Source organism: Gymnodraco acuticeps, unplaced genomic scaffold, assembly GCF_902827175.1.
Source record: "Gymnodraco acuticeps unplaced genomic scaffold, fGymAcu1.1, whole genome shotgun sequence".
NCBI classification, from domain to species: domain Eukaryota; kingdom Metazoa; phylum Chordata; class Actinopteri; order Perciformes; family Bathydraconidae; genus Gymnodraco; species Gymnodraco acuticeps.
Genome location: NW_022992174.1, coordinates 1,202 through 24,584, shown reverse-complemented (window position 1 = coordinate 24,584; position 23,383 = coordinate 1,202). Strand labels below are relative to the sequence as shown.

Sequence of the window (23,383 nt, the reverse complement as noted above, 5' to 3'; positions counted from 1 at the left end):
ATGTGACCCGCTCTATCGAAATCAGTCGGAAGTCTCAACGGCTAATTTCAAAATAAACGTGGATTTATGTAAAAAGCTATTTGTTCGGGGTTCAGGTGTTTGGTTTGATTTGAAACAAACAAAGTCTTGGCTTTCAGAATATGAAACTTTTATTTCCAAAATCACACAATAAATACATTCTTGAAGCTTGTGAAGGGACGAAGACAGCTCTCCCTCGCACTCTGCTGTTCCGCAGCGCTGCCCCCCCTCCCTCCGGCTGACATTATGAATGTAAGGCGTATAGTAATCATAGATAACACGGCAGGGTCCGTTACGGTTTGTTTTCATCTGGTTTCAATTAAACAAAGTCTTGGCTTTCAGAATATTAAACTTGTTTCGGATTCAGATGATAAATACAACTTTGAAGCTTCGGCATAATTACAAACGGAGAACGGAGTAACTTAACGTCACAGCAGGCAGAACAACAGCCGGTGTTTCTCGTGAGGGTTTCCCCGGGAAACAAACACAATACACACAAACGCAAAAATACACACACACACACACACACACACACACACACTCGCGAGCTTCCCCCAGACCAGTAATCCAAACCAAAATATCTTCCCTTCGTAGTATAAATTCCACGGGTGGAGCTGTCAATTCTTCCTGGTGCTCCGGACCGCCTGGAAATCTCTTACCGTTACTAAGGACCGGGTAGGACCGGCACACTTTCAACACTGATCTTCTCCCGCTTATCCGTGGTCGGGTCTCGGAGGTATCAGTTCCAGCAGAGAGCCCCAAACGTTCTTTTCCCCTCATCAACCAGCTCTGACTGGGGGGTCCCAAGGCGCTCCCAGGCCAGCAAAGAGATATAATCCCTCCGCCTGGTCCTAGGTCTACCCCTTGGTCTCTTCCCAGCTGGACGTGTCTGGAACACCTCCCTAGGGAGGCGCCCAGGTGGCATCCTAACTAGGTGCCCGAACCACCTCAACTGGCTCCTTTCGACGCGAAGGAGGAGCGGCTCAACTCCGAGTCCCTCCCTGATGACCGAACTTCTCACCTTATCCCTAAGGGAGACACCAGCCACCCTGCGGAGAAAACCCATCTCGGCCGCTTGTATTCGCGATCTCGTTCTTTCGGTCATGACCCATCCTTCATGACCATAGGTGAGGGTAGGATGAAAATGGCCCGGTAGACAGAGAGCTTTGCCTTCTGGCTCAGCTCCCTTTTCGTCACAACGGTGCGGTAAAGCGACTGCAGTACCGCTCCTGCTGCTCCGATTCTCCGGCCCATCTCACGCTCCATTGTTCCCTCACTCGAGAACAAGACCCCGAGATACTTGAACTCCTTCACTTGGGGTAAGGACTCATTCCCTACTTGAAGTGGACAGTCCATCGGTTTCCTGCTGAGAACCATGGCCTCAGATTTGGAGGTGCTGACCAGCGGGGTCTCTGCTGATGGATTTAATGTCGTAGAACAAAATGTGATCTGTCTCTTCAATGAGTCTCAACCACAGACCTTAGTTCCAGCTATTTCCCTAAACCCTACGGAGAGATCCCATTGGCTCTGAGACGAGGGAACAGGAAGTGGTGAAATGCTGACTCACTTCCGGGTTTTAGGACTCATCACTGCTCCACTCTATAACGCTGTAAATAATTAAAGACGAGTCCGGTGATTGAAATGTGTTTTAATATTACATCCAGAACTACAAAATGAGTTAAAAACATCCAAACGCTTTTCGTCGTCATCCTGAACAAATCTGTAATATTTCCCCAGCCTTTAAATGCGTCAAACATAAATGTTAATTCACTATTTGTTAGCATGGTGTGCTAACGGCTAGCAGTGTGTTCTCTCTGACGTAGTTTCCTACAAGGCTCTTTATTTATTTCTCACAAACATCTCAAAGACTTGGCACTGAACATGTGTTTTATAAAAATCCCTTAAACTGCAGGAGACTAAACTCAGGTCACAAAATAAAGTACATTTGAGTTAATGAATATACTTTGTAATGAATGAGTGCTATTCCCGGTGTACTAACGATGTACATAGTATGCCTACGATGTATTTAATTTGGGCTTCTAAAGATACACTAAAAAACTGTTTGTGTAATCATTTTAATATTAAAAAAAGTGCTTGACAGAAATATATATTACATAAGTAAACATAAAACATTTTATATAGAATTAATTAAAAATCTAAATTATAATTAATTATATTTAAATGTATTATTCACAGTTTTTGGGATATTAAATATATATATAATTCGTATTTATTATAAGTGGATTAGCAGTGATATATCATTGATAAGAATTGGGAATGATTATTTTAATATATTTGAAAACACTTAAAGTTAAGTTGGAATAAAGTGCATCTTTAAGAAGTGAAAAAAACATTGTACTTCGTTTTAAATACATGTATAAAGTACTTTAAATATTATAATGTATAGGACATGTATTTGGAGTTCACTTAAATATCATTTAATTTAAGTGGGAATAAAGTGCATTTTTAAAAAGCTTGACGCTAAATCTTTAGAAGCAATAATAATATAGTAAGCAAATTAGATCAATTGTTAGTACATTTGAAATAGCACCTGCAGTAATTAGTCATCTGTGCACAGTAAGTATACTAAATCAAGTGTAAATGTTTTTTTTACCATGAGCAGTATTCAGTTTCTACGGAAGAGGATTCGGGACACATGGGAATTAAAAAGAATATATATTAAAATAAAAAAAATTCAGAAAAATAATCAGAATTCAAAAGATTTTCTCAGAATTACGATTTCATCCAGAAGTCTTAGATTAAAGTCAGAATTTTCTAAAATGAAATCAGAATTCTGACATTCCATAAGAAAAAATATGGAATTGTTTCTCAGAAAATATCAGAATTACGATTTTTTTCCCTCAGAAATAAGATTTAATTTAATTTAGTCAGAATTCTTCCCAGAATTATGCAATTTTCCAAAAAATATATATACTACATTTTTATTCAGAATTCTGACTTTTTGGATAAAGTAAACAAATCAGACGTAAAAAAATACTTTTTTTCTCAGAATTCCAAGATTAAAATCAGAATTATGCGATTGTCAAAGAATATATACTGTAATACCTTTTTACTCAGAATTCCGACTTTTAGGATAAAGTAAACTTTCCGAGATTAAAATCAGAGGTAAAAAATATTTTTTAAGAATTCCGAGAAAAAAGTCAGAACTTTTCCCAGAATTGCGAGATATAAAAAAAAAAATACAAAATACATTTAAACTTATTTTTTCATAATTCTGAGATTAGAACAGAAATCTGAGGGGAAAAAATATTGCAAATATTTTCAAAAAATCGCAGAATTCTGCCTTTAATTTAACAAATTGAAAAAGAAATCACTCTTTTGGTAAAATCTCCCCAAAACGACACCTGGCCCAGATCCTCTTCCTACATTTCACATTTACAGAAAGATTCATTCAACTTCAGCAGGAAAGGTTTCTCCACGAGATTAAACACTTTTTGAAATAAAGGCAGCGATTCAACTCGAGTTTAAAACATTTGTTGATTTCATTCATAATGTTTTGTTTTTTTTACAGATGACTTTCTTATTTCTGGCACTTTGTCGGCTTTAAAAAGTATCTGTCTTTGAATAAAAGCTGTTAATAACTTTACAACAAAGCAACATGTGTCCTGGATCACTTTAATTAATGATTACTAATATCAGATATAAATCTCCTGTTTATTTTCTGCAGATTGTAAAATCAGTGACATCTTCAGCACACTTTTAATGGAATGATTTAAAGCGCTGTGATTGGATGTTTGATATTGAAATGCATCTTGGGAGTAGTAGTTGGCTTTGTGTAGCTTTCACTTTAAGGGGTTCATGTCAATTAACAACAAAAAAAGAGCATCTATGTTAGAAAGTATCTGTGAACTGACGAAAAGTTAAAAAAACCTGTGGAAATACAATCTGAAGGAGAGGAGTAAACTACGACTCCCAGGGTGCATTGCAGTAAAAACATCCAATCACAAAGCTTAAAAATCTGAACAGAAGTTAAATAACTCACTTATGTTTACAGTCTGCATTTTAAAGGAGTTCACTTTTGGATGCTGTGTTTTGAATTAGCACCTCTGACTTAAATCCTTAGCAACAGCCGCTGAGGCTCATGGGAAATGTAGTTTCTTAGACCATTCCGCCATTTCCGAGATAATAATAATAAACATCGTTCATAATAAATTATTACAGCTGTTTTCACATCAGTATGAAAACCACACACACACACACACACACACACACACACACACACACACACACACACACACACACACACACACACACACACACACACACACACACACATTGATATTCTATATCTGTTATGTTACAGCATCTCTTCGTCCCTGAACCCTTGCGACCTCTATGTGACGTTTCTATGGTAACCCGGTCGCGGCGGCGAGTACAGTCTTTGCTCAGCGTCGCCCTCTGATGGACGGACTACGTAAGTGCAGGTCTCTTCTTCTTCTTCTTCTTCCACTCCCTGATTGGCTGCAGTGTCAGGTTCCTGTCCTCTGATTGGCCAGCCAGCAGGGCAGCTCTCCACACCTGAAAAAAAATGTCTATATTTATTTATTTTTCTTTTAAACTAACATTTACATTTCTTTACATAATGATGTGTTTCATGATGATGTGTTTCTTATAATGAAAAAGTCTTGTTTTATTTTTTGTTTGGACAGAAAATTGGTTAGACTTGAGAGATAATAATAATAGTTTAAAGCTCTGTGATTGGATGTTTGATGATGAAATGCATCTTGGGAGTAGTAGTTGGCTTGCTGTAGCTCTCACTTTAAGAACATTTATTTTATTTGTAAAACAAAATACAAACATTAGGAAAGGAAAACTTAATAAGAACGAGTCATCATATTTAAAAAAAAAACCTGTGTGTGAGTTTCACCTCTCTCTCAGGGCTGCTCAGGAAGCTGTGTGTGTGTGTGTGTGTGTGTGTGTGTGTGTGTGTGTGTGTGTGTGTGTGTGTGTGGTCTAGCATTACTATACTTGTGGGGACCTAAATCTGTTTATATAGTCACGTGTGGGGACTGGCTTCCCTTATGGGGACAAATTGGAGGTCCCCATGAGGGGAATCATTCATTTTAGGGTGAAGACTTGGTTAGGGTTAGGGTAAGGGTAAGGGTAAGGGTTAGGGTAAGGGTAAGGGTAAGGGTTAGGGTAAGGGTAAGGCATGTGTTGGTTTTGGTTAAGGTTAGGATAAGTCTCCAGGAAATGCATGTAAGTCAATGTAATGTCCCCTGAAGTGATGTATACATGGTATGTGTGTGTGTGTGTGTGTGTGTGTGCGTGCGTGTGTGTGTGTGTGTGTGTGTGTGTGTGTGTGTGTGTGTGTGTGTGTGTGTGCGTGTGTGTGTGTGTGTGTGTGTGTGTGTGTGTGTGTGTGTCAGTCACCTCTCTTTCAGGGGGGTCTGGCTGCTCAGGAAGCTCAGCTGCTGCTCCAGACGACAGACTCTGAAAGCCAGATAGCAGGAAGACAAAACCAGCAGGAAGACCCTGAGGGGAACACATACTATATTATGACTTATTGAAACATTTGATCAGTCATAAGAGACTGTGACTTTTTTCTACGAAATAATAAATAATGATTTCACTATGACTTATTGCAACAGACTATACTATAACCTTTTATGATTTATTACAACATACTTTACTATGAATGTATTCAACATACTTATAATATTTTACGACATACTATGACTTTTAATTTTTCTAGGTGAAACTATAAGATTACTTTTTCTTAACATCATAGACCTTTCCCAAAAAACACTTTGCGTTGTTCTATCCCAGGACTTTTCAGGACGTAAAATGTAAAAGTATGTCATAAGAACATTTCATTTCATATGATGCTATAAATAAAGGTCTAATGAATTGTATGGTATGCTTTGGAAGCGTGACTGTCCATGTAATGCATGTGGAATCTATGCTACCAGCAGGGGGCAGCAGAGACCAACACACACTTCAGTCTGAATCTAGAGACTGCCCTGAACACACCGAGCAGTTCATCATCCTCTCTGAACTATCTGAACTGATTGTTTTACTGTGAGGTATTTCTGGATTACTGGCAGGATTACAGAGACATTCAAATCCTGAAAAGAGCCACTAAGCTCTTTTCAGGATCAGACCTTTTCTCTGTAAGCTGTACTGTTCTGTTTTAAATCTCTACTGCCTGAATCTGCTTTATTAAATATGTTTTATTTTTTACACGTGGCCCTAATCATCTTCTTAAAAACATTATCAGAATCCTGATTTATTTTCCTTTTAATATTTTTTTCAAAATTCAATTTTTTTTCAAATACATGACTTTTTTTTCAGAATTCTCACTTTTCTTTTACAAAAATCTCAATTTCTGAAAAAACCCGGACTTTTTTTTCACAGTTCTCGTTTTTTTTCTCCAAATCTCAATTTGTTTTTCTAATTCCTGAGTATTTATTTAATTCTAACTACTTTTTCAGAATATTATTTTATAAAAATTCAGACTTTTACCAAAATGTTCAACAATTTTTTCTAAATGTTAATTTTTTTCTCGGAAATCTAACTTTTTCTCGGAAATCTAACTTCTTTCAAATTCCTGAGTTTTTATAAAATTCTCCTTTTTTATAAAAACTCTCACTTCTTATAAATCAGCTTTTCTGTCTCTTCTGTATGATCGTTCTTAAAGTCTGGATCTCTCTGTTCTGCCTGAATCTGCTTCATGGTTTTCACTTTCTTGGCTTCATTTGTTCTGTTTTGAATTCAGCAGCTGAACCGATATGTTCATCAAATAGTGTATTAAACTAAAACAGAGCATTTCCTGTCGGATCAGATTCCACTTCTGCTTTTTTAAACTGTAGTTGGTGCTCATGTGTTTCAGTGTTGGACTACTGACTGAATCTGCTGAACGAAAGGCAGGTTTTACTGTTACAAAAATAATTTCTGATCTTAAATATCTTTATTTACTAAGGTCACGTTGTTCTGTTGTCTTACGCAATACTCAACATCTTGTTTTTATTAGCATTGCATTTGATATTGAGGTTAAATGACTTGTATCTGAAATTAGGACTGATCACATTCACAGGTAACTAGGTGGTAATGGATTAGATGAGAAGTGGGACTCACAGCAGGACGAAGAGTTTGAGCAGCTGGTACTCTGATTGGCCCAGTTCAGGGACTGGTTCTGTCAGCAGGATCTTCTCCGTCTCCAAACTGCTGTCTGCAGAAACAACGACTGTAGAGTCAGTGAACGTTACTGTAGAGTCAGTGAACGTTACTGTAGAGTCAGTGAACGTTACTGTAGAGTCAGTGAACGTTACTGAAGAGTCAGTGAACGTTACTGTAGAGTCAGTGAACGTTACTGTAGAGTCAGTGAACGTTACTGTAGAGTCAGTGAACGTTACTGTAGAGTCAGTGAACGTTACTGAAGAGTCAGTGAACGTTACTGTAGAGTCAGTGAACGTTACTGTAGAGTCAGTGAACGTTACAGTAGAGTCAGTGAACGTTACTATAGAGTCAGTGAACGTTACTGTAGAGTCAGTGAACGTTACTATAGAGTCAGTGAACGTTACAGTAGAGTCAGTGAACGTTACTGTAGAGTCAGTGAACGTTACTGTAGAGTCAGTGAACGTTACTATAGAGTCAGTGAACGTTACTATAGAGTCAGTGAACGTTACAGTAGAGTCAGTGAACGTTACTGAAGAGTCAGTGAACGTTACTGAGGAGTAGTCTTAAAGGACTACAAAGAGACTCAAAAGGACACAAAGACTCAAAAGGACTTCAAAGACACTCAAAAGGAAAACACACACTGATGGTACCTGTGAGTGTGTGTGTGCTGAAGGGTGTGTCGGCCACGAGGCTCGGGGAGGAGTTTCCCAACAGGTCGGGCAGCGAGGAGGAGACGGCGGGAAGAGAAGGCTTCCTCCTCCACTTCAACACCTCTGGAAACTCGTCCTGAAGACAGGAGACAGACGTCAACACCGAGACAAACACACAACATTTTGAGAGAAATACATATTTTTGAGAAAAAGCCAAAAAAAAATTGATTTTTCAGAAAAAGTCAGATTTTTGAGAAAAAGTCCAATTATTTTTGATTTTTCAGAAAAAGTCAGACTTTTGAGATTTTGAGAAAAAGTCCGTATTTTGAGATTTGGGGAAAAATACCAACAAATCCTCTTTTTTTGTTTTGACTACTTCCATTCTTGAGGATCATAAATACATGGATCCTGACGTTGAAGCTCAAGCCGGGGACCAGGGAGAGTTTTCTAACTTAACTTAATTGAATATAAAGTGTGTGTATTAAATAACGTCACCATGGACAGAGAGCTGGGCTCCTCCAGGTATTGCTTCAGACTCAGAATCTTCCCGTTCACCTGCAGCCAGAGAAACAGGAAGTCAGGAAGAAAACTGATAAATATTCTGAAATTAATTAACAAATATAAATCAACTGTTAATGTTCCTGACCTGCAGGTGAGTGCAGATCCTCCGCAGGACGTCGTACACGCTGTCTCTGGACAGCAGCGACACAAACACGTACTGTAATCATAATAATAATATTAATAGTTTAAAGCTCTGTGATTGGAGGATTGATGGTGAAATGCATCTTGGGAGTTGTAGATTGCTTGCTGTAGCATTCACTTTAAAAGGTTCATGTCAATTAACAACAAAAAAAGAAATCTATGATAGAAAGTTTCTGTGAATTGACGAAAAGTAAGAAAGAAAACTGTGGACATAAAATCTGAAGGAGAGAAGTAAACTACGACTCCCAGGGTGCATTGCAGCTACAAATACATCCAATCACAAAGCTTCAAATTATTTATTTTTTAACACTTTATTTTTGAAAGTTTTCATTACAAAGAAAAATCATACAGAATGTCATTGAGCAGTCAAATACATAGTGTCGATGCAACAGTGCACATTTCAACCAGACTGCCAAAAAGCAGATCCAATAGACCCCCACCCGACCCCAGCATGAAAGAAAAAACAAAACAGAGCAAATGAGATAAGTGCTCTCACAAATGACACAAAAATGAAATAAATACAAAACATACAAAAAGACAAAATATATGCAAAACGTACAATATTGCTTTAGCTGGTAGCCCAGATTCAGCAACACTCACATCTGTCTTTAAAGAGTTACGTCCAGCCTGCACTTCTCTACGTGTGGGATCAACGGCTGCCAGGCCTGATAACATCTGTCAGTAGATCAGAGTGGACCGGATGTTCTGCAGACACTGCGACAGGTCTCTAATCCAGTGAGTGGGGATTCATCCTTCCATTCAAGAAGAATTAGTGGTCGAGCTATCAACGATGCAAAAGCAATGGCATTTCATTTATATTTTGGAAGTTGAGCTTCTCTAGCAACATCTCCAAACCGTGCTGTCAGCGGAGACTGACTGAGAGGAATCTCAAACACTTCTGAGAGAGTTTTAAAGACATCTTCCCAGTACTTGCAAAGTCCAAAAAGTGTGAAAAGACTCCCTACTTGATTCTTGCACCTAGCACACATGGGGCTCACATTAGGAGAACACTTGGCTAATTTGGCTTTAGTATAGTGTAGACGATGAAGAATGTTAAACTGTAGGAGTCCATGCCGTGCGCAGATAGAGGAGGAGTGAACTTTGTTTAGAATTGAATCCCATGTGTCCTCATCCAATTGTAATTGTAAGTCCTCTTCCCATTGGCCTTTGATTATAGATAAGGAGGGGCAGTCAAGTTGAGAGATGATCTTATATATTTGAGAAGCCACCCGAGTGGGTTAACATCCAAAATATGGTCTAATATTGTTTTATCCGGCGGATAAGGGAAATTAGTTCGAGCAAAGCTTCTAACCTGCAAATATCTAAAAAATTGGTTGTTAGTAAGATTATATTTCAGCTTCAGCTTGACGCAAAAGTACCATCAATATATACATCTCCAAAAGATTGAATACCTTTTGTCTCCCAAATGTTAAAAGCAAGGTCCTGCAGTGATGGGGGAAAAGAATGATTTTGATCAATAGGTGCTGAAAAGGGCATTAACGGCCCGTCCACACTACAGCTTCGACAGCTTCAAAAACGGTTTCCAACGCATCTGCCCATTCACTTTGAATGGGGTGACGTCACGTTGCCTCGCTTTTCGCCGAACTGAATTGTGGGTAGCATAGCGGCCCGTCTCTGGAGTAGCCAGCACCAGCTAATCAAATCCCGTTTCTGAAAATCTGACAGCTCAAGCCCTAGCCAAAAACCGCGTCTAAGCTGGGAGAGATATCCCGCCGTTCATTTCTATATTTAAAAAAAAGATGGAGGAGAAACTAATTATCGCCGTAGCAAATCACCCGGTTTACAAACCGGAGGAACCAGGCATGGAGGGAGGTGGCAGAGACAGTGGGTGAAACTGGTAGGTTTTCGCCTGTTTGGGGAGTTTATATATATATATATATATATTGCTCGCATAAAATCCCCGGGGGTTTTTGCTTTGTATGTCGGGGGCGGGAGATTCATGTGATTGGTTGTTGGTCGCGTTGCTCGAATAAAATCCCCAACCTTCAGACACGCCCAGCTCCAAGCTTTTTTTGAAGCTGTAGTGTGGACGCTCCGTAATACAAGTCCACATGTCCAAATGTAACATTTGTGATATTGGGCTATATAAATAAACATTGATTGATTGATTGATTGACATGTGTTCCTAAACTGGGCCCAGATCCTAAGGGAATGTCCAAGTGTTGGGTTATTTGTATATGCAGAGATCCACAGTTGTGGGGCATGTCAAGAGAGCAGGTAATGAAGACTGTTTACAGAATGAGGCTTCAGCAGCCAACCAGGGTGGTTGTTGGTTGTCTCACGGCATTTTCCAAAATAACATGCTACGAATATTAGCTGCCCAGTAGTAATACTCAAAGTCAGGTAAAGCCATTCCTCCTGATTGTTTTGGCCTTTGCAAAAAAGCCTTACGAATTCTTGAAGGTTTATTGTTCCAAATAAATGTTGAGATAGATTTGTCAAGGGCTACAAAGAATGTTCTTCTCATCGATACTGGCACACATTGAAACAAATAAAGACATTTCGGCAAAACATCATCTTAACGGCATTGATTGGGCCAGAGAGGGGTAGCGTATTCCACCTCTTTAAATCCTTCTTAACTATTTCTAAAAGGTCAGTAAAGTTGAGGTCAAAGAGTTTATTATGTGATTGTGGAATTCTTACCCCTAAATTAGAGATATACTCGGATGTTTGTCCCAGACCGACATTTTGAAAAGGTAGAGTTTTAGCTATTTTATTTATTCAATTCAATTCAATTCAAAACCTTTATTTATACAGATAAAACCCATTGAGATCATAGACCTCTTTTACAATGGTGACCTGCTTCAATTAGTTCCAAACATTAATACAAACATGACAGAAATATAGGAAGCAACTCACTTTTCTGAAGGTTTAATTTATAGCCTGACATTTTTCCGAAGCTGTTGAGTATACTGAAGACATGGTAATGTAGAGCAGGACATCATCTGCATGTAAGGAAAGTTTATGTTCCTCTCCAGCTCTAAACACTCCTTTCAAATGTGCCTCAGAACGGAGCTGAACTGCCAAGGGCTCAATCGCTACTGCGAGCAGGAGGGGAGATAGGGGCAGCTGCCTTGCACCGCGTGAAGTGGGAAATAACTAGATTTCTCTTTGTTGGTTTGTACTCGTGCCGTCGGAGATGAAGATAATAGATGTATCCATGATATATAGTGTTCACCTAATCCAAATGTAGCAAGGGTATAACATAAATAATCCCATTCTACCCGGTCAAAGGCTTTTTCGGCATCAAGGGATAAGACTATCTCAGGTTGAGGTGAGGAGCGAGTGTATACGATTTGAAAAAGTCTGCGTATATTAAAAAAAACGTGCCTCCTGTGAAGCCGACAATTGAGCGGCCCGACCAAGCAAGGAGGCAGAGCGTCCAAAAACATAACCCGGTGTGGGCATTTATTAAACTGGGTCCCAGGACACTCGCTGTTCCCGTGAGCACAGTCACCAGCCACAGGGATCTCACATTGTGGGGAGCGGAGCATGGCTTTGCAAGCATCGTGAGCATCAAAAGTTGAGCAATGTTCAACTTTTGATGCTCCCGATGCTTTCATCAGCCAATCAAATCCCGTTTATGCAAATCCCGCCAGTACAAGCGCTAGCCAATCAAACCGCGTGTAAGCAGGGAGAGCCAGACCACAGTTCATTTCCTCATATTCCAAACGAGAAATTATGGTAGCAAATCACCCGGTTCTTTCTGACCAGAACTATTTACCGGGATACAAAGGAGCCAGGCATGGAGGGAGGTGGCAGAGACAGTGGAGTAGCCAGGCATGGAGGGAGGAGGCAGAGACAGTGGAGGAACCAGGCATGGAGGGAGGAGGCAGAGACAGTGGAGGAACCAGGCATGGAGGGAGGAGGCAGAGACAGTGGAGGAGCGAGGCATGGAGGGAGGAGGCAGAGACAGTGGAGGAAGCAGGCATGGAGGGAGGAGGCAGAGACAGTGGAGGAACCAGGCATGGAGGGAGGAGGCAGAGACAGTGGAGTAGCCAGGCATGGAGGGAGGAGGCAGAGACAGTGGAGGAACCAGGCATGGAGGGAGGAGGCAGAGACAGTGGAGGAACCAGACATGGAGGGAGGAGGCAGAGACAGTGGAGGAAGCAGGCATGGAGGGAGGAGGCAGAGACAGTGGAGGAACCAGGCATGGAGGGAGGAGGCAGAGACAGTGGAGGAAGCAGGCATGGAGGGAGGTGGCAGAGACAGTGGAGGAACCAGGCATGGAGGGAGGAGGCAGAGACAGTGGAGGAGCCAGGCATGGAGGGAGGAGGCAGAGACAGTGGAGGAACCAGGCATGGAGGGAGGAGGCAGAGACAGTGGAGGAACCAGGCATGGAGGGAGGAGGCAGAGACAGTGGAGGAAGCAGGCATGGAGGGAGGAGGCAGAGACAGTGGGTGAAACTGGTAGGGTTTCGCCTGTTTGGGGAGTTTATATCCAGTGTACTTCGTGTTAACATTGCTATTGCTTTGTATGTCGGGGGCTTCATGTGATTGGTTGTTGGTCGCGGTGCTCGTAAAAAATCGCCAAGCTTCAGACACGCCCAGCTTCAAGATTTGTTGATGCCTGTAGTGTAGACGGGCCGTCAGGAGCATCAGGAGCATCTGGAGCATGTGAAGCATCCGGAGCATCCGGAGCATCCGGAGCATCTGGAGCATCTGGAGCATCTGGAGCATCAGAAGCATCTGGAGCACCTGAAGCATCTGGAGCATCTGGAGCATCAGAAGCATCTGGAGCATCAGGAGCATCTGGAGCATCTGGAGCACCTGGAGCATCTGGAGCATCAGAAGCATCTGGAGCATCAGGAGCATCTGGAGCATCTGGAGCATCTGGAGCATCAGAAGCATCTGGAGCATCAGGAGCATCTGGAGCATCTGGAGCATCTGGAGCACCTGGAGCATCTGGAGCATCTGGAGCATCTGGAGCATCTGGAGCATCTGGATCATCTGGAGCATCTGGATCATCTGGAGCATCTGGAGCATCTGGAGCATCTGGAGCACCTGGAGCATCTGGAGCATCTGGAGCACCTGGAGCACCTGGAGCATCTGAAGCATCTGGAGCATCTGGAGCACCTGGAGCATCTGGAGCACCTGGAGCATCTGGAGCATCTGGAGCATCTGGAGCATCTGGAGCACCTGGAGCATCTGGAGCATCTGGAGCACCTGAAGCATCCGGAGCATCTGGAGCATCTGGAGCATCTGGAGCATCTGGAGCATCTGGAGCATCTGGAGCATCTGGAGCATCTGGATCATCTGGAGCATCTGGATCATCTGGAGCATCTGGATCATCTGGGTCATCTGGAGCATCTGGGTCATCTGGAGCATCTGGATCATCTGGAGCATCTGGAGCATCTGGAGCACCTGAAGCATCCGGAGCATCTGGAGCACCTGGAGCACCTGGAGCATCAGAAGCATCTGGAGCATCTGGAGCATCTGGAGCATCTGGAGCATCTGGAGCATCTGGAGCATCTGGAGCATCTGGAGCATCTGGAGCATCAGAAGCATCTGGAGCATCTGGAGCATCTGGAGCACCTGAAGCATCCGGAGCATCTGGAGCACCTGGAGCACCTGGAGCATCAGAAGCATCTGGAGCATCTGGAGCATCTGGAGCACCTGGAGCATCTGGAGCACCTGGAGCATCTGGAGCATCTGGAGCATCTGGAGCATCTGGAGCACCTGGAGCATCTGGAGCATCTGGAGCACCTGAAGCATCCGGAGCATCTGGAGCATCTGGAGCATCAGGAGCACCTGGAGCATCCGGAGCATCTGGAGCACCTGGAGCACCTGGAGCATCAGAAGCATCTGGAGCATCTGGAGCATCTGGAGCACCTGGAGCATCTGGAGCACCTGGAGCATCTGGAGCATCTGGAGCATCTGGAGCATCTGGAGCACCTGGAGCATCTGGAGCATCTGGAGCACCTGAAGCATCCGGAGCATCTGGAGCATCTGGAGCATCTGGAGCACCTGGAGCATCTGGAGCACCTGGAGCACCTGGAGCATCAGAAGCATCTGGAGCATCTGGAGCATCTGGAGCATCTGGAGCATCTGGAGCATCTGGAGCATCTGGAGCATCTGGAGCACCTGGAGCATCTGGAGCATCTGGAGCACCTGAAGCATCCGGAGCATCTGGAGCACCTGGAGCACCTGGAGCATCAGAAGCATCTGGAGCATCTGGAGCATCTGGAGCATCTGGAGCATCTGGAGCATCTGGAGCATCTGGAGCATCTGGAGCACCTGGAGCATCAGAAGCATCTGGAGCACCTGAAGCATCCGGAGCACCTGAAGCACCTGAAGCATCTGGAGCATCAGAAGCATCTGGAGCATCTGGAGCATCAGAAGCATCTGGAGCATCTGGAGCATCTGGAGCATCAGAAGCATCTGGAGCATCTGGAGCATCTGGAGCACCTGGAGCATCTGAAGCATCTGGAGCATCTGGAGCATCTGGAGCATCAGAAGCATCTGGAGCATCTGGAGCATCTGGAGCATCTGGAGCACCTGGAGCATCAGAAGCATCTGGAGCATCTGAAGCATCTGGAGCATCTGGAGCACCTGAAGCATCTGGAGCACCTGAAGCACCTGAAGCATCTGGAGCATCTGGAGCACCTGGAGCTCCTGGAGCACCTGAAGCATCTGGAGCATCTGGAGCATCAGAAGCATCTGGAGCATCTGAAGCATCTGGAGCACCTGGAGCACCTGAAGCATCTGGAGCATCTGGAGCATCAGAAGCATCTGGAGCACCTGGAGCACCTGAAGCATCTGGAGCATCTGGAGCATCAGAAGCATCTGGAGCATCTGGAGCATCAGAAGCATCTGGAGCACCTGAAGCATCTGGAGCATCAGAAGCATCTGGAGCACCTGAAGCATCTGGAGCATCTGGAGCATCAGAAGCATCTGGAGCATCAGAAGCATCTGGAGCATCAGAAGCATCTGGAGCACCTGAAGCATCAGAAGCATCTGGAGCACCTGGAGCATCAGAAGCATCTGGAGCATCAGAAGCATCTGGAGCACCTGGAGCATCTGGAGCATCTGGAGCACCTGGAGCACCTGGAGCATCAGAAGCATCTGGAGCATCAGAAGCATCTGGAGCACCTGGAGCATCTGGAGCATCTGGAGCACCTGGAGCATCTGGAGCATCAGAAGCATCTGGAGCATCTGGAGCATCAGAAGCATCTGGAGCACCTGGAGCATCAGAAGCATCTGGAGCATCAGAAGCACCTGGAGCATCTGGAGCATCTGGAGCATCTGGAGCACCTGGAGCATCTGGAGCATCAGAAGCATCTGGAGCATCTGGAGCATCAGAAGCATCTGGAGCATCAGAAGCATCTGGAGCACCTGGAGCATCAGAAGCATCTGGAGCATCTGGAGCATCTGGAGCACCTGGAGCATCAGAAGCATCTGGAGCACCTGGAGCATCAGAAGGATCTGGAGCATCTGGAGCAGGAGATTTGCCCGCTTGCATTGTTTTCAAAGCTTCTTCAGTTTCAGATGCAGTCATTTGTTCATCGAGCCGCTTCCTAGCATCATCGCCTAAAGTGGGAAAATAAATGCCTTCAGAAAATGTATCCAGCAGTTTTCGGTTCCGACAGGATTCAGATTCCAAAGTCTACGTAGAAGCTCTTAAATGTGTTCCACCAGAATCAAGGGTCAGGTGACTCATTTCTGATTTGAGCTTTGAGTCGTGAGCAAGAGTTTGGATGCTCTTTCGCCCGGCTCATAAACCAACCCCTTTGATTTAAAATCTTCTGTTCAGCCCGTCTGGCAGGAAGACGATTACATTCTGTCTGTAATCTCTGTTTATATCAATCAGGAGATGGAGAAGCAGAATGTTGCTGATCCAAATTTAAAATCATGTTGGTCAACTCCAGCAAGCGCGTCCTTCTGTGTTTGTTTTTGAAGGAGCTGTAACGGCCCGTCCACACTGCAGCTTCAAAAAAAGCTTGGAGCTGGGCGTGTCTGAAACTCGACCAACAACCAATCACATGAATCTCCCGCCCCTGACACACAAGCAGCGGTTTGATTGGCTAGAGCTTGTACTGGCATAGGATTTGATTGGCTGACGCTTCCACCGAAAGCTTCAGAAGCTTCAAAAGTTGAACATTGCTCAACTTTTGCAGCCTGAAACGCCAGGAAAGCTCCGCTCTGCTTCCCACAATGCAGTTCGGCGAAAAGTGACGTCACCCCATTCAAAGTGAATGGGCAGACGCGTTGGAAACCGTTTTTGAAGCTGTCGAAGCTGTAGTGTGGACGGGCCGTAAGAGATTACTTCCCCACGGGTAGATGCCTTCAGACTCTCCCAGTCCATTTCACGTCTTTATCAATATTCATCTCAAGAGATGTGTCCTTTTCTGAAGGTTTCATCAGATAGAAAGTAAGTGTTAAATCTCCAAGATCGAGAAGGCGTTGGTTCTCAAAGCATAGCTCCATGATCAAAGGACAATGGTCTGATATTATTATAGCATCATATGAGCAATGATGAAGGCGTACCATCGGAAGAAGGCGTTTGTCAATAAAAAAGTGATCAATGCGTGAGTACGATTGGTGTACAAAAGAAAGAGTACTGCCTAGCTGACGGGAAGAGGAAGCATCTACGGCTCCCAGAGTCTCTCTGTGTGATCCAGACCCAATGCACATTGCGTTAACTGCACGGGTCGTGCTGAAGAGCGGTCCAACTTTAGGTTCAGAACACAACTCATGTCTCCCCCCTCGATCAATCGGTGACCGTCAGCAACAGGCACATCGAAGAATAGCTCATTAGAAACCATATAATCTTCACAGTTCGGTGCGTAAACATGAATAAGAGTTAAGGGTGTGTTATACAGTGAGCCAGGTACCATAACATATCGACCATTGCGGTCTTCAGTGATCTGAGATACAACAAAGGGTACAGATTTGTGAATAAGTAAAGCAGTGCCTCGAGCTTTACCATTGCATTTGGAGTGGTACACCTCGCCCACTGAGTTATACGTTTTGAAGGGTCTGAAATCTTTAAATGTGTTTCCTGGAGAAATGCAGCATTGACCTTGAGGAAGATGGGAGAGGACTTTCTTACAGGTTGATTTAGGCCCTTACGGTTCCAGCTGATGAAGTTCACCTGGCAGCCATTCACCCCCGGCGGGCAGATGGAGTCGTCATTGAAGATTTCTTACTGAAAGAATGGAGAGCTGAAGTGCAAGCTGGTCATAGATTAAGGTGCTAAAATATTGCCGTACTCTGTCTGGAGCATTCTTAACAGAAACCATAAGAAAACAAACAAAACAAAAACAGACTATAACACACACAAAAAAGAAAACATGTATCACACATTGTTCTCCCCATGTTCCCAAAGCTTAACAAGCTTTCCTCTAACCGCCATTACCTCAATATCTAACCACGTTCGGTCCTTATAACAGAATGTGCTTATCCAGCAGTGAACTCCTCTAGTGTCCTTATTCTAAGCTGAAAACAATAATCACATAAAACAAGACCCAAAAGACGTGTGCAAAATAATTGTAACAGGTATTTTGCTCAAAGCTAAACCCTCTCACAAATACGCGTTGCTTGTCTGCTGTCTGTCTGATCTGAGCACCGGTTACTATGAGCAGTGAGACAAGATGCTTTAAACATGAGCAGATACATTCATGGAGTAGTTACTGAAGCTAAACTCGAACTGAAGCAACCGGTGAACAAGACAGACCTGCAGGAGGAGGTCTCAAGGAAAGAGTCTCAAAAGATCCCGTGAATGAAAAGTCTGTTTAAACGTTATGAGGAAAATGATCAGGAGAAAAGAAAGAAAGAAAGACCCTCACATGAGTCAAGATACAAGCAGCGTCTGGAGACACATGACTATAGGAAGAGAGCACAAACAGTCAGTTATCCCGGCTCAAACAGCGTCCCTGCAGAGAGCGGTTCCATTACGGCCTGATCCACCCGGATCCTTCCGGTCCCGATCTCCAGTCCGTGGTAAACGACTCCTTGACTTAACAGACGGCCCTCGAACAAACAGCACAAATGTTCACATGTTTTCGGCGGGAGGCTTTATCTTAGTAGTGTAGTATTCCATCGCGGATTGGGGGGAGTCGAAAATCCTCGTCTCACTGCCGAAAGCGATCCGCAGTCGTGCCGCGTAAAGGAGCCCATATCTGACGTCTGCCCTGCGAAGCACAGCCTTCACCTCATGATGCCGCGCTGCGCTGCAGTCAGGGAACATCTGGGTGCGCCGAGCAGCTTGCCTTCCTGACGAGGGAGTTTCAGTATTTCCTCTTTCACTTGAAAAAGATGAACCTTACAGAGGAAGGAGCGTGGGCGCTCTCCGTCTTTAGGCCGGGCACACGGTGAGCACGGTCAAGTACCGGTGCTTTCTCCAGTCCGGTAAACAATTAGTGAAGCATGTTAGAGATGAACGTAGTAGGGTTGCCTTGTTCAACACCTTCTGGTATTCCAACAATACGTAGATTGCAACATCTCCTTCTATTCTCAATGTCGTCTGTTTTCAACTGTAATTTAGCATTGTCTTTAGCTAGCTGAGTGCTGCGGGCTTCCAGAGTCAATCCGGGCGGCCAGGGTGTTTAAACCTTCCTCATGATCAGCAAGTTGAGTCTTACATTCATCCAATTCAGCTCTTACTGGTGCAATCGCAAGCTGACTGTCTGTCTTGAGCGAGGAACCTTCATCCTGAATCACTTCCCTTACAATTCTGCGGATGTCCTCTAGCCAGAGTTCCCGTTAGAATATTTGTTCTCCGGTCAACATGTCCGTTAAAGTTGAAATCTTCCGGACAACATTTGAAAAGTGCTGGTCAAAGGTCTTCTTTGTTATTTGTTGAACTTTAAAACTAATTGATATGATTCGATATTAAACAAACTAATTATAGTAGATTAACTACATTATTCAAAAGTGTTCAGTAATTTACAAGAACACGGGAATAATAAACGGAGCGCTCTCCCTCTCCTGACAGCCCGTCAGTATCATGCAGCTCGCGGATCAGTGATGAGTGACCCGACAGTAAAACTAAACATATCTATAACTAGTTACGGTAGTTTGAGAGGTCACTAAAATAGCTACGTGTGATATTTTAACCTGAAGTGTGTGTTTTGTCCGCTCACCGCTGCATGTGATTATGCAGAGCTGCGTGTCAACTCGTCAGCAGCAGCTGATCTCTCTCTCCCGTCAGATTAGACTTCCCTCGCGTTTATGTCCATATCGATCAGATCCAGCTAGTTCTAGCTAATCAATCAATCAATCAATAGGATACGGCTGTAATAGGCCTAAGGCCTTTTAGTCGCTCATAAATAAATGAGTAGATCACTGATTCTTTATTTACTATGGATGCTGGCAACAGTCACATAGTCCAAAGTGAAGGTGATGTTTGACCAGTAGTGGTCGAGGCGGGATTTGAGACAGTTAACCGTCTTGGATGTGACAACGCTTTCTGGCAGATCATTCCACAAGTCAACCACACGCAGGCTGATAAAGTTGCGGCGGATAGCCAGTCTTGAGTACTGTTTATTCAACTTGAGGCAGTGTCCACGAGTCCTGGTGTTATAATCCCGTTGTAGTGGGCATGATGTTTTGTAGATGTTGTGGAGATATTTGAAAACTTCGATCATATCTCCCCTCGCCCTTCTATAATACATACTCGGGATTTTAAGACGTTGCAGTCGTTCTTGATATGGTAGGTCCTTTAGTTCTGGAACCAGCTTCGTTGCCCTTCTCTGCATTTTCTCGATGAGCTCAGCATCCTTTTTGTACATGGGGGACCAAGCGACATTCCCATACTCGAGGAGTGGCCGTACAAGAGAGATGTATAAACTACGTACTACGTCAGAGTCCAAATAAGTGTATGATCTGCGGATCATTGCTAGGATACCATTGGCTTTGTTACTTGGCCGACGGATATGGTCACTAAATGTCAGGGTATTATCAACATTCACACCAAGGTCCTTTTCATTCTGAGTCTCGGATAGGTTTATAGTGTTTGAATTATCACCCATATTATACTCATATTTTTTATTCAGAAAACCTAAGTGCATTACTTTGCACTTTGCTGCATTGAATTTGAGCTGCCAACACTCGGACCATCTTTGTATTTCTCTGAGATCTGACTGGAGTTTTTCTGCATCCTCTTTACACTTAATTTCCTTGAAGACTTTAGTATCATCTGCAAACATCTGGACCCAGGAGCTCACATTATCCGGTAGGTCGTTGATATAGAGGACAAACAGTGCAGGACCCAGGACACTACCTTGTGGAATTCCACTAAGAACTGGGCACCATCCAGATGGTTTCCCGTTAACAAAGACTCTCTGTCGCCTGTTTTTGAGAAAGTCTGAGATCCAGGTGAGTATGTCTCCACGGATACCATACCCATAGAGCTTATTCAGTAATCTTTTGTGAGGTACAGTATCAAATGCTTTCTGGAAATCCAAATAAATGGCATCGAGACTTCCTCTTTCGTCAAGGGTACGAGACCATATGTCAAGGCAGGCCAGGAGTTGGGTTGAACAGGATCTGCCCTGGACGAAGCCGTGTTGGCGGTCTGATAATAGGTTGTTTGAGTCAAGATGTTCTATGACGGCATCACGCACCAAGGATTCAAGGAGTTTGCATACTACTGCTGTAAGGCTGACAGGCCTATAGTTTCCAGGATTGCTTCGGTCACCTTTTTTGAATATAGGAGTTACATGACCATCCTTCCAAGGCTGTGGTACCACACCTTCATCAAGCGATTTTTTAAATATGGTAAGTAAGGGTTCATCTAGTTCGTCACACAGTTCTTTGAGAATCCTGGGATAGATGCCATCCGGTCCTGATGCTTTTGAGGCATCTAAGTTCGATAGTTTTTTATGTATGTCCTTAGATGTGAAGTCCAATTTATTTAGTGTAGTATTAAATGGTCTGTCCTGGAAGTCTGGTATTGATGAGGTATCCTCCTTTGTGAACACACTAGCAAAGAAGGAATTTAGTGTATTGGCTTTGTCCTTGTCATTTTGAGCCAGGCTGCCATTAGCCTTTTTCAGATCTCCGACTGTGGCATTGACTTTTAGCTTGCTTCTGGCATATTTATAAAAAGCTTTCGGATTCTCTTTGGCTTCCTTTGCAATTTTTCTTTCATGCTCTCTTTTAGCTTTCCGACACTCCCATTTAACTTGGTTGCACAATTTTGCATAGGAACAACGGTCACTCTCTGTACCAGATAACCTTTGTAAGGTGTAAGCTGCACTTTTTGATTTGATTTGATGTTTGATTCTATCATTTATCCATTCCGGAGTAGAGCGATTTTTCTTATTTTTTCCCGACGACATAGGGATGTGCCTCTTGCAACTTGTTAGGATTTTTTCTTCCATGGCCTAATGATATGACTACCTGCTCTTTGGCGCCCCCCCAAGCGTTCCAGGTTGGGAACCACTGCTCTATTATGTTGTTGCGTTGATCCTTAGCCTCAGCCATGCTACTGGTTAAGCTAGCAGTTGTCTTGTTCGCCTTTGGAGGCATGATAGCTGCACATATATCCAAATAGTAGATCACAGATAGCTTTAATCTTAAACTGGGTCAAGTTTTGGTCGAATTAGAACAAAAAATAGCAGGATGTTAATGGATTTATTATGAAGTATCAGGACCACCTGTTGGATCCGTCTACTCCATTAGACGCCCCTAGCGGTTTCTGTCAAAGCTTCAAATTCTTTACAGAAGTTAAACATCTGATTAATTTTACAGTCTGCATTTAAAGGGAATTCACTTTTGGATGTTGTGATTTTAATTAGCTCCTATGACTTAAATCCTCAGTGACAGTAGCTGAGGCTCATGGGAAATGTAGTTTTTTAGACAAATGTTAGGCCATTTCCGAAAAATAAACATCATCCATAAAACATTATACAGCTGTTTTCACATCCAACCGTGTCTGTATGAAAACCTAAAGTACTAACACACACACACACACACACACACACACACACACACACACACACACACACACACACACACACACACACACACACACACACACACACACACACACCTTCTGAGCCGTATCCATGGTGATAGCCAGGCCGTTGGGCACCAGGCCGGCTGTCTTGTGTTTCTTCACCAGACGCACCGACACCACGGGGATACACACCTGCAGGGACAGGAAACACACACTTTATGGTGAAGGGCAGAGCAAACACTTCCTGTCTCTGCAGGGGTGCAAAGTAACTAAGTACATTTACTCACTTTACAAAGATGTGAGGTCGTTCTTTCATTAATTGAGCGTGTCTTTGTTCTGCTACTTTATAATACCACTACTGCACATCCTATCAGAGGTAGATATCAATAAAGAGTACCTTTTACTCTTGTACATTTCCACATATAAGTACTTACTTTAACTGTCTCTCTCCTATTTGTGTGAAAACAACCCTAGTCTTTTCATGAACAGGAAGTTGTCCTCAACGTGTTTTTGAGCTCTAATGAGTTTCAGGAAGAAGCTTATTTAAAGTTATTTTAAACATGAAAAAAGAGTCTTTGAATCTCCTCTCACCTTGATGTCTTTCCCGAACAGGTTAGCGTAGAAACACAGCCAGTTTCTGGAGATGTAGAGACGACCCTGCAGCAGGATGTCCCGCAACAACGCACACGAATACACTGCAAACAGGTGAAGAACAGGTGATGAAGAGGTGATGAAGAGGTGATGAAGAGGTGATGAACAGGTGATGAACAGGTGAAGAACAGGTGATGAAGAGGTGATGAACAGGTGATGAAGAGGTGATGAAGAGGTGATGAAGAGGTGATGAACAGGTGATGAACAGGTGATGAAGAGGTGATGAACAGGTGAAGAACAGGTGATGAAGAGGTGATGAAGAGGTGATGAAGAGGTGATGAAGAGGTGATGAAGAGGTG

The 23,383-nt window shown here is 43.4% G+C and overlaps 1 protein-coding gene across 1 annotated transcript; it reads right to left on the bottom strand.

Moving 5' to 3' along the window:
• Positions 1 to 1,646: 1,646 nt before the first annotated feature.
• Positions 1,647 to 23,128, bottom strand: LOC117538776 (GRAM domain-containing protein 2A-like; the record flags this gene model as incomplete). Its single annotated transcript, XM_034204648.1, has 8 exons — positions 1,647 to 4,557; positions 5,413 to 5,514; positions 7,117 to 7,210; positions 7,809 to 7,944; positions 8,304 to 8,363; positions 8,455 to 8,526; positions 22,527 to 22,625; positions 23,025 to 23,128. Coding segments are annotated over 8 exons (716 nt in total), but the record flags the coding sequence as incomplete, so codon positions are not given.
• Between the last annotated feature and the right edge of the window lie 255 nt (positions 23,129 to 23,383).